General features: G+C 31.8%; 2 protein-coding genes across 2 annotated transcripts; one reads left to right on the forward strand and one right to left on the reverse strand.

The window, feature by feature from the left end:
• Positions 1-1,972: 1,972 nt before the first annotated feature.
• On the reverse strand, positions 1,973-4,717 carry LOC132760063 (notchless protein homolog 1-like). Its single transcript, XM_060751954.1, has 4 exons — positions 4,703-4,717; positions 3,952-4,149; positions 3,087-3,157; positions 1,973-2,264 (listed from the first exon to the last, which is right to left on the reverse strand). The coding sequence occupies exons 1-4, from the start codon at positions 4,715-4,717 to the stop codon at positions 2,252-2,254; spliced, it is 297 nt and encodes a 98-aa protein (XP_060607937.1). The 3' UTR covers positions 1,973-2,251.
• A 581-nt stretch (positions 4,718-5,298) lies between these two features.
• Positions 5,299-11,855, forward strand: LOC132760064 (uncharacterized). The gene is made up of 2 exons (XM_060751955.1): positions 5,299-5,387; positions 9,632-11,855. The coding sequence occupies exons 1-2, from the start codon at positions 5,299-5,301 to the stop codon at positions 10,779-10,781; spliced, it is 1,239 nt and encodes a 412-aa protein (XP_060607938.1). The 3' UTR covers positions 10,782-11,855.
• Positions 11,856-13,045: the final 1,190 nt, after the last annotated feature.

Genomic DNA, 13,045 nt, shown 5'->3' on the forward strand with positions numbered 1-13,045 from the left:
CTGTTTACAAGTCTTGTGCTGTAAATGTTATTATTCCCATACACCTTATATAATTGAAGTGCTCTCTTAGGATGACATCATTTTGTCATTATGAAAGAAGTTGTAAGTTGTATTTGATTCTATAAGAAAATATTGCATAATAAAAATATTAGTTTTCAAAAAAAAAATTCTGTTATAAGATTTATAAGTAATATGCAAGAAAAACAATCAAACAGTTGCTATTGTAACAGACAGGAATATCTAGCTCTGAGCAGGGTCTTTCAAATATTTCTATTTTAAAGAACCTGGTCTGAGATAACTGTTTTAGTGTTGCAAATAGTTACCCTTGAACTAGATATTCTGGTCTGTACCGGCAGCCAATGTAAGATTCTAATAATGATGTTTTGGAATAAAATTGCTTAACATAAGCTTCCATAAGGTATATTATATATTCTTTGTTGTCCTTAAGGTTCTGTTAATATGCATGAAGGAAAGGGCCTCTATGACCTAGTAGATATGGTCGATGACATTGAACTTTTCCCCTCATTGCTGTGGGTTTGAATCCCACCATCGACTTATTTTGCTCTCATGTGAGCCAGCTGATAGCCGTTTCTTTTACTCAGGTGCCAGGTCAAACCTGAAATATTGCAGGAATGGGGCATCTGAGGTCTTCTTCACCATTTTAGTTGGAATGTCGCCTTAATTATGACCTTTGCATTATTTGTGTAGTTTTAAAAAAGTCAGCCAAATAAAAGGGGACAAAGTTATGAATGTATATTTGTATGCCAGTTATGTTTATCCCTTTAAACTAAGATGCCATTTATGTACAATCAGCCTTTTGTTTTTTCTAGTTCTGAAGATGAAAGACTTGCAGAAGCATCTGTGTCACATGACTTTGTGCTCCAGCAGAGTAACCTCCCCTACCTGACCAATCAGAAAGCAGCTGACATTATAATAAATCAAGCAGATCCACCTGGTGTGGCAAACAAGAACAATAATCCAACAGACAATTCAAATATTCATACCAAGATTAAATATGACAGTGATATAGAAAAGACAAACAATGATCATATTGATAAAAACAAAGAAATTAGTGAATGTTCAATAAAGAAGCATAAAAAGAAAAAGAAGAAAAAGCACAAAAAAGGAGTGGATTGAGGGAAATTGTTTGAAATTTTTATATTTTAAAATATACGAAGTTGTCAAACTGACACTTAAGTTATAGAAACTTTAATTCTACTTCCCTTGTACGATTCACTTGAAAATTTCATACAATTTTCACAAGTGCTTGTAACCATAACCATGTGACAGTGACTGTGAAAGTGTCTGTAACTTCCCAGCTAAATTTTGCAGAAGTTCAAATTTCTGGAAATTATTTATAAATACTATTTAATGGAAGTTTCCAATGTAGGAATCAAACATACTTTGCAAGACATTTCATAGGTCTGATTTCTCATAATGTTTTAAACCGACTACGAGGACTTTTTTCCACATATGCTGCACAATGCTGATCTGTTTCAAATGCAAGTTTGAAATATTACGACAGAAATCATGGTTGTATAGGTGTTTGACTAAAATTGGTCAACTTTAACCATGTGAACAACAACTACATGGAATAAACATGAAATTACTGTGAAATAATGATGATGTGACTTTTATGATTTAGCCTATAGCTGCTCTATTTCAATATTTTCATATGAATTCCCTAAAACAGTTGACAGTTAAAATGTCAAAGCAGGACAAGTCTATTTAAACAATATGAGCAGATAAAGTAGAAGTGTCACAAAGAGACATATAAACATGGATATCTATCAATAATAAAGTATATAAAGAATGTCAGTGGATCTACTCTGGTGCCCATGCCTGCTTGAACTTATGCACAGAGGGGCATCTGAGGTCTTCCTCCACCAGTACAGCTGGAAAGTGACCATATGACCTCTACTGTGTTGATGCAACATAAAACTCAACAACAAAATATTAAAACAGAAAAATGTTGTTATTTCCTAATACGATTTTATTTTATTCAATAAAAATGTCATTTAAAATGACAAATATCAGTAAACATGTGAAATTCTTGCATCCATCTGGGACAAGAAATATTTATTTTTTGTTCAAGCATCTGTAGAACTTTTTGTTACATAAATCTTTTCCAGGACCGGTGTTAATGTCTTAATTTCTTGGTATCACAAATTTCCCATGGTCCATCATATGCAAGCACTGAGTAAGATGTTTTGTATGCCAAGTTTTCCTAATTACACCTGTAATTGTCACCTCATTTTCTCCAACTGAAATGTATATATCAACTTTTAATGACCAAAATATTTTAAATGTCTCTACAATGGGTTTTCTAACTGTCTATAGAAAGATTTATTGTAATATGAGCATGCACTTACACCTTTTTTTCAATTATATGCCGTTAAAATTTTGTATGAAATTCCAAGTGTTTATTCAAAACTTGTAGAAATACACCAATGATGTCCAAATAGGAATTTATTTTTCATTCAATTGTGCATCATTGTGTAACAAGTTCTTGCAACTTAATAATTAATGCTTCTTCAAGGACTGACAGGTTTTGTTATTATATGACAAAATACAGCCATGACTTGAGTAGGATTTAAACTCTCAGTTCCTAAGATTAGAGGCAAATTTTTTAACCATTAAACAAGGAACAAGAAAGTTTATACAGATCTTTGGTCTACTTTGAACCTGTTACTCAAAGACACATTTTACACATAACAAAATAATTAATCTTTACATATTCTACTTTTCTTAAAATTTAATTAATAACAACTGTAAATATTAGTTCAAATATATTTGTTTTCAGGCCATTGTGGTAAAAATTTGTAGCATATTTGAATCACTCTCTTGCTTTCTTTGAACTTTATCTGTATTTGTGTAATAAGGAAACATGGCTGTGTTCCTTGTGGGGTTCGAACCCATAATTCTCAGACTGACATGCAGACACCAGAATCACCAAGCCTTATCTCCCCTTATAGCCATAAAACTTGGGGACGACAGGTCACAAAATATTTTGAATATTACCTATGAAATTATGAATGCATATTTTGATAATTACAGAGTGGATGAAAACATTTTACATATCTTACATTTTCAAAACCTTGTCCTTGCCACCACTGACCACTCTTTGACCATCTGGACTCCAGTCAACAGCATAAACCTAAAAATATTCAATTTTCATCAATGTCTTTTGAGGTTTATTTCTCTTGAAAATTGATTTAAATAATTATTTTATATTAGACCTCAGATATGTAAATTTAATTCTTCTTAAGAAAGGGCAAATTTTTTATTTATGCTGTTTGAATAATGGATTTAAACATGTTATATAATATGCTTGTCATGTGAAGAAAGAGACCTGCAGCTTTACACTTACAATGCTAAACTACTTAAGTAGACTTGTCCATCTTTAAAATTAAGTACTGATTCAGACAAAACCATTTTAGGGAAAATTTCAAAATTAAGTACTGATTCAGACGAAACCATTTTTGGGAAAATTTTAAAATTAAGTACTGATTCAGACAAAACCATTTTAGGGAAAATTTCAAAATTAAGTACTGATTCAGACAAAACCATTTTAGGGATAACTTCAAAATTAAGTACTGATTCAGACAAAACCATTTTCGGGAAAATTTCAAAATTAAGTACTGATGCAGAAAAAAACATTTTAGGGAAAATTTCAAAATTAAGTACTGACTGAATAGCAAACAGTGCAGACCATAATTGAATGGCACAATATCCCAAATGACCTTGATCTGCACTGACTGGTTACAGTTACCTACAGCATGGTCAAGGTTAAATGCTTTAGCATGCTAAGATAAATTATAATAATCAACTTAATAAATGCTATATTTTCATTTATTTATTATTCTTCCATCATGCCATATATTCAAATACAATCACAGATGAGTTATGTCCCTTTAAATAATAATGTATGTAGGAGTAATCTCCCCTTACCTCATCAGCATGGCCGGGTAAATCAAAAAGAAGTTTTTTCGTTTTCAAGTCCCAAACTTTCAGCGTAGAATCAGAGCTGCCACTACACAACAATCTGCTATCAGCCGACCATGACACCTGATATACACGACTAACATGGCCACGTAATGTAGTGATGAACCTGAAATAGTTTAAAACATTGTAGGAAGATGCTAGAAACTGGTATCAGTATTTCAAATCTTACATGAATATTCAGATTTTAAAACACAGTGATTTCATGTCTACATTTCAATTACAGCAGCATGCCTTCAGAATCATGTTAATTTTCACGAAAAATTTGAAAATGTATAAAAAATTGAACAAAAAAAAGTAATTTACACATTGCAAACAGCACTTTCAAAATCCACGTAAATTACCAAATTAAGGTCATAATGTGCAAAAATAGCCCTTACTCCATTAGTCACATAGTAGAAATATGGTGATAAATACTGCAAACATTTTAGAGCATGTCAGATGCTTATCACATGAAGAAAGTAGTGTTAAATGTGATACTATTATTTGTCACAAAAGTATACATATATCAAAGAATGAGTCTCAAAAAAAGGGGCTCCAATGGACAATAGCATAAATTCCATTTTGCTTTTTGACAATTTTTTTTCAAGTCTGTCAGGAACAAGAGTCCCCTAATTAGACAAAAACCAACTACAGTAAGATGAAAAAAGTATTCGTTAATATGGGAGATAACGTCATAACGTTATTACCGAGAGATTACTTTCCCTTGCACCATAACGATTTTAAATGACCTTGGTTGTTTATTGTGTAGTCTATTTATAGATAAATTATTGGAAAAACATGATGACGTAAAATTATGCTAGAAAAACGTCACTGAATGTTTACTTCTGCGCTTATTTTGAAATGGGTAGAAAAGGTTCAGAATTGACCATTGTGTAAAAAATATTGCTGTTTGTATGTATTAATGATGGAATGTCAATAGCAGAAATTTCGAGAACTCTACAGAAACCTCACAGTACCATTTTCATCTGTTTTAAAAAAAATTCAAATCATCAGGATCAGTGGAAAATTTACAAAAGATCAGGCCGACCTCGATTAGTGACAGACAGAGATTATCGCCATCTTGAAAGGACTGTGAAGTGCAAATCGTCGGGGCTTCATTAGCAGACATAACAAGTAAATTTAATGAGGGGAGATCAAAGCCAGTTTGTAAAAGAACTGTTTTCAAAATCATTTACATAAACATGGATTTTTCTAAAAGAAGTGAGTAAGAAAAGAGTTATTGTGTCAAAAGATGAATAGAGCAAAGCGCCTTTCTTGGTGTAGAGAGAAAAGAAGGTCTAAAGTAGTAGGTGAATGGGATCGTGTGATATTTTTCTGATGAAAGTCAAGTTGTTAATAGGCAGTGACAATAGCGTTTTGATATGGAGGAAGCGTGACGAAGGGTATAGACCAGATTTATTGACTCCGAAATCTTTCCAATAACAAGAAGGTGATCAAAGTGATGATATGGGGTGTGTCACTTGGCATGGTGTTGGTACTCTAGCGAAAGTCAGTGGTAACATTAATGCTAAAAAATATGAGGAAATTTTAGAAGAAAATCTTTGGCCAGTTATTGCTCGTCATTTTCCCGATAACTCTTACACTTTTCAGGACGACAACGCACCTGTTCATCGTGCACACAGTGTCAATCTTTATAAGACCAGAAACGGTATTAAATCCATGTTTTGGCCAGCACAATCACCTGATTTAAACATAATTGAAAATATCTGGTTATATATTAAACGAAAACTTTCAAACAGTACAGTTATCATAAACAGTGAGCAGATATTATTTGACAAAAATTTTCGGATCTGGCAAGAGATTACACCCGCCTATGTTCAAAGCCTGTACAAGTCTATACCACGGAGAATTATGCAGGTTATAAAGGTTCAAAGGGCATTTAACTAAGTATTAAGGTTAGTAAACCGAGTTTAAAAGTTAGTTTACTAGTTCAGTTAATGTTAAAACCAAGTTTTAAGTTATGTATATAAAAGACAGAAAATCCAATATGGCCGCCAAATCACGAATACTTTTTTCATCTTTCTGTAGCTTACAAAAATTTGAAAATAATTGGTGCTACATGAAATAATTGTTACTTCAAAAGGGGCCCTTTTGGGGGGGGGGTTTTCCCCCCCCCCCAAAATTGGGGGGGATCAAAATTTTAAAAAATTTTTTAAAAAATCAAAACAGTTTAAAAAAATCCTTGTCCCGAAATGCCCTGGACGTGGCCCCGGGGCCCCGGGCCCTTTGGCCCCTAAACTGATGGCAAAAAACCATCCCCTTTTTAAAAACCCCGCGGGGGGGGGGGGCCCCACAAAAAATTAAAACCCTTAACCCTTTTCCCCCCTCCCCCATCCCCCCCAAAATTTTAAATTGGGTTTTTTTTAAAAGAAAAAAACCTTGGGGGTTTTTTTGGGTTTTTTCTCCCCGGGGGGGGGGGGAGAAAATTCCGGGACTCCTTTAAAAAGTTTGCTGGTTTCCCCGGTTTCCCCCTTTTTGGCCCAAAGGGTTCTTGGGTTTTTGGGGCCCCCTGGTTTACCCTTAAAAAAAGTTTAAAACCCCCTCTGAAAACCCGGGAAACCCGCCCCCCCCTCAGCCCAGCACCCTGGGGGGGGGGAAAAGGAAAAAAAAATTAAATTTTTGGGGGAATTTTTAATTTTGTTTTTTAAAAAATTTATATAAAAAAAATTTTTTATAGACATTAAAAATTTTGGGGTTTATAAATTTAAAAGCCCCAAACCCCCAAAGGGTGCTGCCGGGAAAAAGTAAAATTTGGTTTGGGAAAATTTTAATCCTAAACCGGGATATAGGGCCTTTAAGGAAAAAACAAAGCCATACCTGCCCCACTTTATCTGAAAGGTTTATTTTTCACTAACCCAAATGCTGCAAATAAATCCCGTTATGTAAAAACAATTCCCCGGGGGCCCCCTGGTTTTCCCCCAAACCAAATTTAAAGGACCCCCTTTTTCAAACATTAAGAATATATAAAAAATATTAAATTTATATACTTTTTTTTTTTCCAACCAACAAACTCACCAAATAAAAATAGGCAAACGCTTCACTATAAAAGGAATTAATACACTCCCAACAAATATTCATGATCAGAGGCCTCGAAGGCTTACAAATTTACAAAATACTTAAATTAACTTAACATTAAGCAATCAAATTGTATCCTGTTTCTAAAAACCCCTTGTTTCCTGAATTTTTTCCATCCAAATCTTTTTTGAAAAGTAAAAAATGATATTTTTTGGTTTGGGTTATTGGGCCCAGTGGGTAAATAATGTTTAATTTATTAAATTTTTTTCAATCCTCTTTACTATATTTCAACCCCCTTTGGCTACATCATCACTGAAGCATTAATACTTAGTAGGTAATAAATTTCAATAAAGTTTTTTTTTGAAATTAACAATCGTAAATTCAAAAGGTTTTTTTGAAAGATTTAAAAGTTATTAACATTTAGTTTAAAGTTTTTAACTATTAGAATTTTAATTTCCACAGTTAATTTTTTTAAAAATTTAAAAAGATTTTAAACTTTTTGAAAGTAAAGTTTGAAAAATATAAAACCCTTTAATTTTTTTGGGTTTAAAATTAAAATTGAAAAGTAGGGAGTTAAACATTGAAAAGTTTTTTGTAGAATAAACCCGGAAAAAAGTTTTGGTTAAAGGGAATTTTAAAAAACCTTGGGGTGTAGGGGACAAAAAACCCTTGGAAAGTTGTAAGGGTATTTAAAACCCTTTAAAGGGTTTTGGGAAAAATTTTAAAAATTGAATGTATGGTTAAAAAATAAAAAAACCTTGGGAAAAAGTATGTTTAAAAATTATATTTAAACCCTTTAATTTTAAAGAAAAACATAAAACCTTTAATGTAGTAAGATAAAACCTTGGGAAATTTTTAAAATATAAAACCCCTTGGAAAAAAATTTAAAAGGGTTATTTAAAAATTGGGTGGGATGTAGAATATTTAAAACCCTTTGAAAATGTAGTATGTAGTATATAAAACCTTGAATGTATGAAAAACATAAAACCTTGAAAGTATGTTTAGAAAAACCTTCATGTATGTAAATAATAAAACCTTTGATGTATTGTAGATATATAAATCCTTTGAATGTATAAAGACATAAACCTTTAAATGTATGTATTGACAATGGAATGTAAAAAGGTTATAAGCTCTATTATTTAAATCACTTAAATTGTTTTAAGAAATTTCCATAAATTTTTATATAAATTAAGATACATTCTTTTTTTAAAAATGACCCTTTATTAAAAAATTTGAATTTAAATATCATGAACCACACACAATTTGAAGGCCAGACTAACATCTGTAAACAAAGTTGTGTTGACCACCAGAACGAAAAAAATAGTCTGAAAGAAATAATTCTGCACGGGAGATTTTTTTTAAGACGTTAAGGGAAAATAATTTCACCTGTGGCACAGTTTTGGGGATATAAATCACCGCCTCCCGTATAAACATTAACCATAAAATAACAATTATTTCATAAGCAAAAAAGACGATTGACCGCATTTACGTCAGAAGTGGTGGTTAAATTGAAATATGTTGTTTTGTTAGTGTCTCAAAGATAATGTGAGTAAGAGGAATTATGGGTAAGTTGGTTAATAGTTTGTTGGACAAGGAAACCTTTTTTTATGAAATAATTTTTTGATTATTCTTTATAGGCCATCAACCAGTTTAAATTTTTTGTTTATTTTTTTTTTTAAATTATTACATGATTTTCAACATTGTTAATGATTAATATCTCAAGTTAAAAACTGAGCAGAATTTAACATTTCTAAACCTAATATTTAACATGAAAAATCAATAATGTGAGTCATGAATTAAATTCTTGATTGAAATAAAAAACTTGTTAAAATCTTTTTTTTTTATAAAGTTCGATTAGATTAAAATACATTATTAAATGATTTAAATATTTGTGGCCATAGTAACAGCATATACCACAGATTAGATTAATATGTCACACAATAAGGACAAGTTTTTTGTTTTTCAATTCAAAATATTTCAATATTGCCATATTTCATTATCTAACAACACTATTTTTTATAAATTTTCTATTCAAAATATATCAATATTGCCATATATTTCATTATCTAACAACACTATTTTTTTTATAAATTTTCTATTTAAAATATATCAATATTGCCATATATTTCATTATCTAACAACACTATTTTTTAATTTTTTATTTAAAAAAAATATCAATTTTTGCCCCCTATTTTTCCCTTTTAAAACCAAAAAATGATCAAGAAAAAAAATTCCAACTTTTGGGTTTTTCATATGTTTTCCCTTTCATTGCCCGATGGGATGGGTTTACAAATGTTTTTAAAATTCCCGGGGTTCTATAAATTGATTTTACAGCGGGAAAAAATTTAAAACCATGAAACCAAAAGACCCGCTTTGGAGCCCGGGTTTCCCGACAGGGTCAAAACCGCAGGCGGAAAAATTTTCCCATCAACCCACATAAAGTATTCCCCCTCATTTCCAAAGCCCCGTATGGGTTTTTTTGTTTCCCTCGTATTTTTGTCCTTGGAAAATTGGGGGAAAATCACCAAAAGACCCGTTTTTTATTTTAGAAATTTCATTTTTGGAAAGGGGGGGCCCAGTTTTTCGGCCTCTGACCCAAAATCGATAAAAGGGAATTGCTCCTAACTACTGCAGTAGGATCGCTTGCAATTGTGTTTGAAGTGCTTAATATAACTCGTGACATATGCAGCGGAAAACCATGGGTCGACCTTGACCTGGATTCAGCATTAGTTGTTTGGATAAATGAAATACCCACACTTTCCGTAACGTTTGCTATAAGCCTTTGCCACAGTGAACCAATCAGCTATTTCCAGCTAACAAAATGTTTGATTGTAATAACATCTGTTATTTTACGCATTGTTGTCCCTCTTGTTCGTCTATATTTAGAACAAGGGGAAGAATCTCTGCAAAACCCATTCAGGAAATCTATTTATAAATTTGTGACAACTGTTGGATTATGTTTGGCATTGTGTGGAGCAGTAACAATTTTTACTTTCACTCATGTTATTGCACTGGATGAGAGACAATTCAAATTTAAAATGCCGCACGAAATCTGGACTGGCAAATCATCTTTCGAGGAATACTTTGAAGATGTTGGTATTTATTTAAATCACAAAGACTTTAAAACATTCAAAGATGATGAAATATGGCTGAAACTAGCAGACATTGATGAATTTTATGGTGTTGACAGTATTAGTGTCAAGGTCACTTTTACTTTATCGTCTGATAGAAAAATTAAGAAACTAGTATTAAACAGTTATAATTCCACGGAGCAAAGATTCCGAGAATGTTATAATCTTGCCAAATCAGACAACGATGTGTATCAGTATTCATATGTAGAGAACTGTTCCTTTTCATTTATTACCTCAAAAGAATCCCAAGAGAAACTTTTGTTCAAATTTGTTTTCCATCGTCCAAGAAGGCATCTTTTACTTGGTGACATCTTCTTTCATGTGAAAAATATAAAAAATTCTGTGTGCTATAATATTACAGGAAACAATACTTATTTGTATGAGAAAATAAGGAACAAACCTACAGTTATTGGTCAAATATTGTATATGAAGCAGGAAACCAGTCTACGGTCAAGTCATAGACTTGTTCACCGAAATATATCATCTAACCAGTCTACAAACAGTCTTCTATTTGAAGCAGATCACTACATGAAAACAGCAGAAGAGATTTGGAAGACTGGTGTATATGGCTGTGAATGCTCGGGAAAACATGGACCAACAACAGATGAAAACATAACATTGGCATGCTAATACACAGTTGCAGAAGAACACTTAACATACAAACACCGAAATGTGAAATATGCAAATTAAAAACGTTAAATGCGAATAATTGCAAGAATAATTCACACTGTTTTAAAGAGGTTCAGTATAAACTCTGTCTGTTATATGCATTGTGGTATAATTTTATAATCTGTTCTGTATCATGGTAAAATTGCTCTATCTGTTCTGACAGAAGACATTGAAATTAACTATGGATTGGTGTCAAGATATATTTGACTGACTATAATGTGTCACAAAGTAGCACATGCTGAGTAAAACCCATTATTTCCTTCACAGATATACTTTATTCTTTAGATATATAACAATTTTAGTATTTTTTATTACTTTTTTGTAAGGTCTGTCTTTTATTTGAAGTCATGGGTGTTAATAGCAATCAAGTGAAACTTTGACATATGTAATAGAAACTCACTGTAAATGAACATGCGAAATCATTTAGGAAGTCTCGAAAAAAAAAAGGTTATGACCTTTATTGAACAGCATCAACTTTTTAACAGTTATTTTACACGAGGTTTTAACATGTTTTGATGTAAAATATACATATGCACTTCCATGTACTCTGCTAATTAATCTATGTAGTTCTATATCAATATAAAATTCATTTCTTACAAAAAAGATTTAAGAAAGATATTTGATATACAGTGAAATATGCTGAATATATATTTGAGCCGCGTCACGACAAAACCAACATAATGGGTTTGCGACCAGCATGGATCCAGACCAGCCTACGCATCCGCGCAGTCTGATCAGGATCCATGCTGTTCGCTTATAAACCCTATAACAAGTAGAGAAACTGATAGCGAACAGCATGAATCCTGATCAGACTGTGCGGATGAGCAGGCTGGTCTGGATCCATGCTGGTCGCAAACGCATTATGTTGGTTTTGTTGTGGCACGGCTCATTTGTCTTATATATTGCTGATAAATGCTATATTAGTTTGATTAATAAATAAATGTACATAATTTTTTTTTCACATATCATGGCCAGTAATTTATTCTTATGTTAAATATTCTGTCACAGTAGTATATAAAATTAGACAACTATGTAATTATATAGAGGATATTTGTTTAGTTCAGTGTAAGATAGGAATATATTTCACCAAGTGAGCACCAAAAGGTATATTTCACGAGTGGCACAGCCACGAGTGAAATATGAACTTTTGTGTTCACAATGTGAAATATATTTCGATCTTACACTAAACTAAACAAATTTTCTTTTTATTATATGCAAATAAACGTTTTAAAAAGACATTAAACCTAATACTGAATGAAAAGCGCGCCAAATAATAATACAACGTGACGTCATTTACGACGTCACGTCATTAAGTTGGTACCCAGTACTGTGCACGCTGGTATTTCACTGAAACAACGTAAGGGGCTTAAATTCAAAAACAGTGAAATTATCAAAGTGGTAATTTCACTGCTTCAAACAGTGAAATTACCAGTTTTATATCACTGATATATTTCTATAAACCACCGAAAAGCATGTAATAAATGTGTAGTCTTAGAGTTTAAGACAAGGGAATTTTATTTCATATTCAGATATCAGGATTTGCACAAAAGATTATTATATTGTACATATAACTGCATGGAAATAAAATATAAAAACAGATTTTTCTTTGGTAAAATATACCTCTTCCCCGATATCTTGATATATTTTACCAAAGAAAAATTATAAATGGTTTTGCCCAGACTGAAAGGTGGACAAGCCCATTTAAGATATTTGAGTTGTAAATGTTTTAAAACTCTATCTTTCTTTCTTATATGATAAAATAAATATTTATCTGGAAAACTGATTAAACTGATCCATAATGCATTGTAGATTTTTTAAGTATTAGTTGACTATCATTGTAAAAGCATACGCTCAGTGACGTGTAAGTCCAATCTGAAATACCGTACTTACTCAATATAAAGTTTGCCGTTCATTTTCTGAAATACAGTATTTATTCCATATAAAAGTTACCATTCATTGATGAAGTGCTCTTTATTTTAGATTTTTTGTCTTCTCCAGAAAACATTCATTAGGTGTTACTTCTAAAATACTGTATTAATCTATATCAAAGTTGCTGTTCCCTGAAGAAGGGTAAATTTTGTTCTTCAAAAAATACGAATTTATACAAGAACATAAGAAAACATAATGGCATCTCTGTTAATGACATCAAGTATTATTTTTTTTTATATTTTTGTTGTTGTTTTTTTTATTGGTTTTACATCACACAAACACAGTATAGGTAAAAC

Source organism: Ruditapes philippinarum, unplaced genomic scaffold (genome assembly GCF_026571515.1).
Source record: "Ruditapes philippinarum isolate M1 unplaced genomic scaffold, ASM2657151v2 ctg1179_1_1_1_1, whole genome shotgun sequence".
Classification (NCBI taxonomy): domain Eukaryota; kingdom Metazoa; phylum Mollusca; class Bivalvia; order Venerida; family Veneridae; genus Ruditapes; species Ruditapes philippinarum.

Bases quoted from the DNA above. Each gene is read 5' to 3' on its own strand.
- LOC132760063 (XM_060751954.1), bottom strand. The intron at 3,158-3,951 runs GTAAGGGGAGAT...GAATATTTTTAG, and splicing joins TACCCGGCCATGCTGATGAG to GTTTATGCTGTTGACTGGAG.
- LOC132760064 (XM_060751955.1), top strand. From the start codon at position 5,299: ATGGGATCGTGTGATATTTTTCTGATGAAAGTCAAGTTGTTAATAGGC. The intron at 5,388-9,631 runs GTATAGACCAGA...AATCGATAAAAG, and splicing joins TGGAGGAAGCGTGACGAAGG to GGAATTGCTCCTAACTACTG.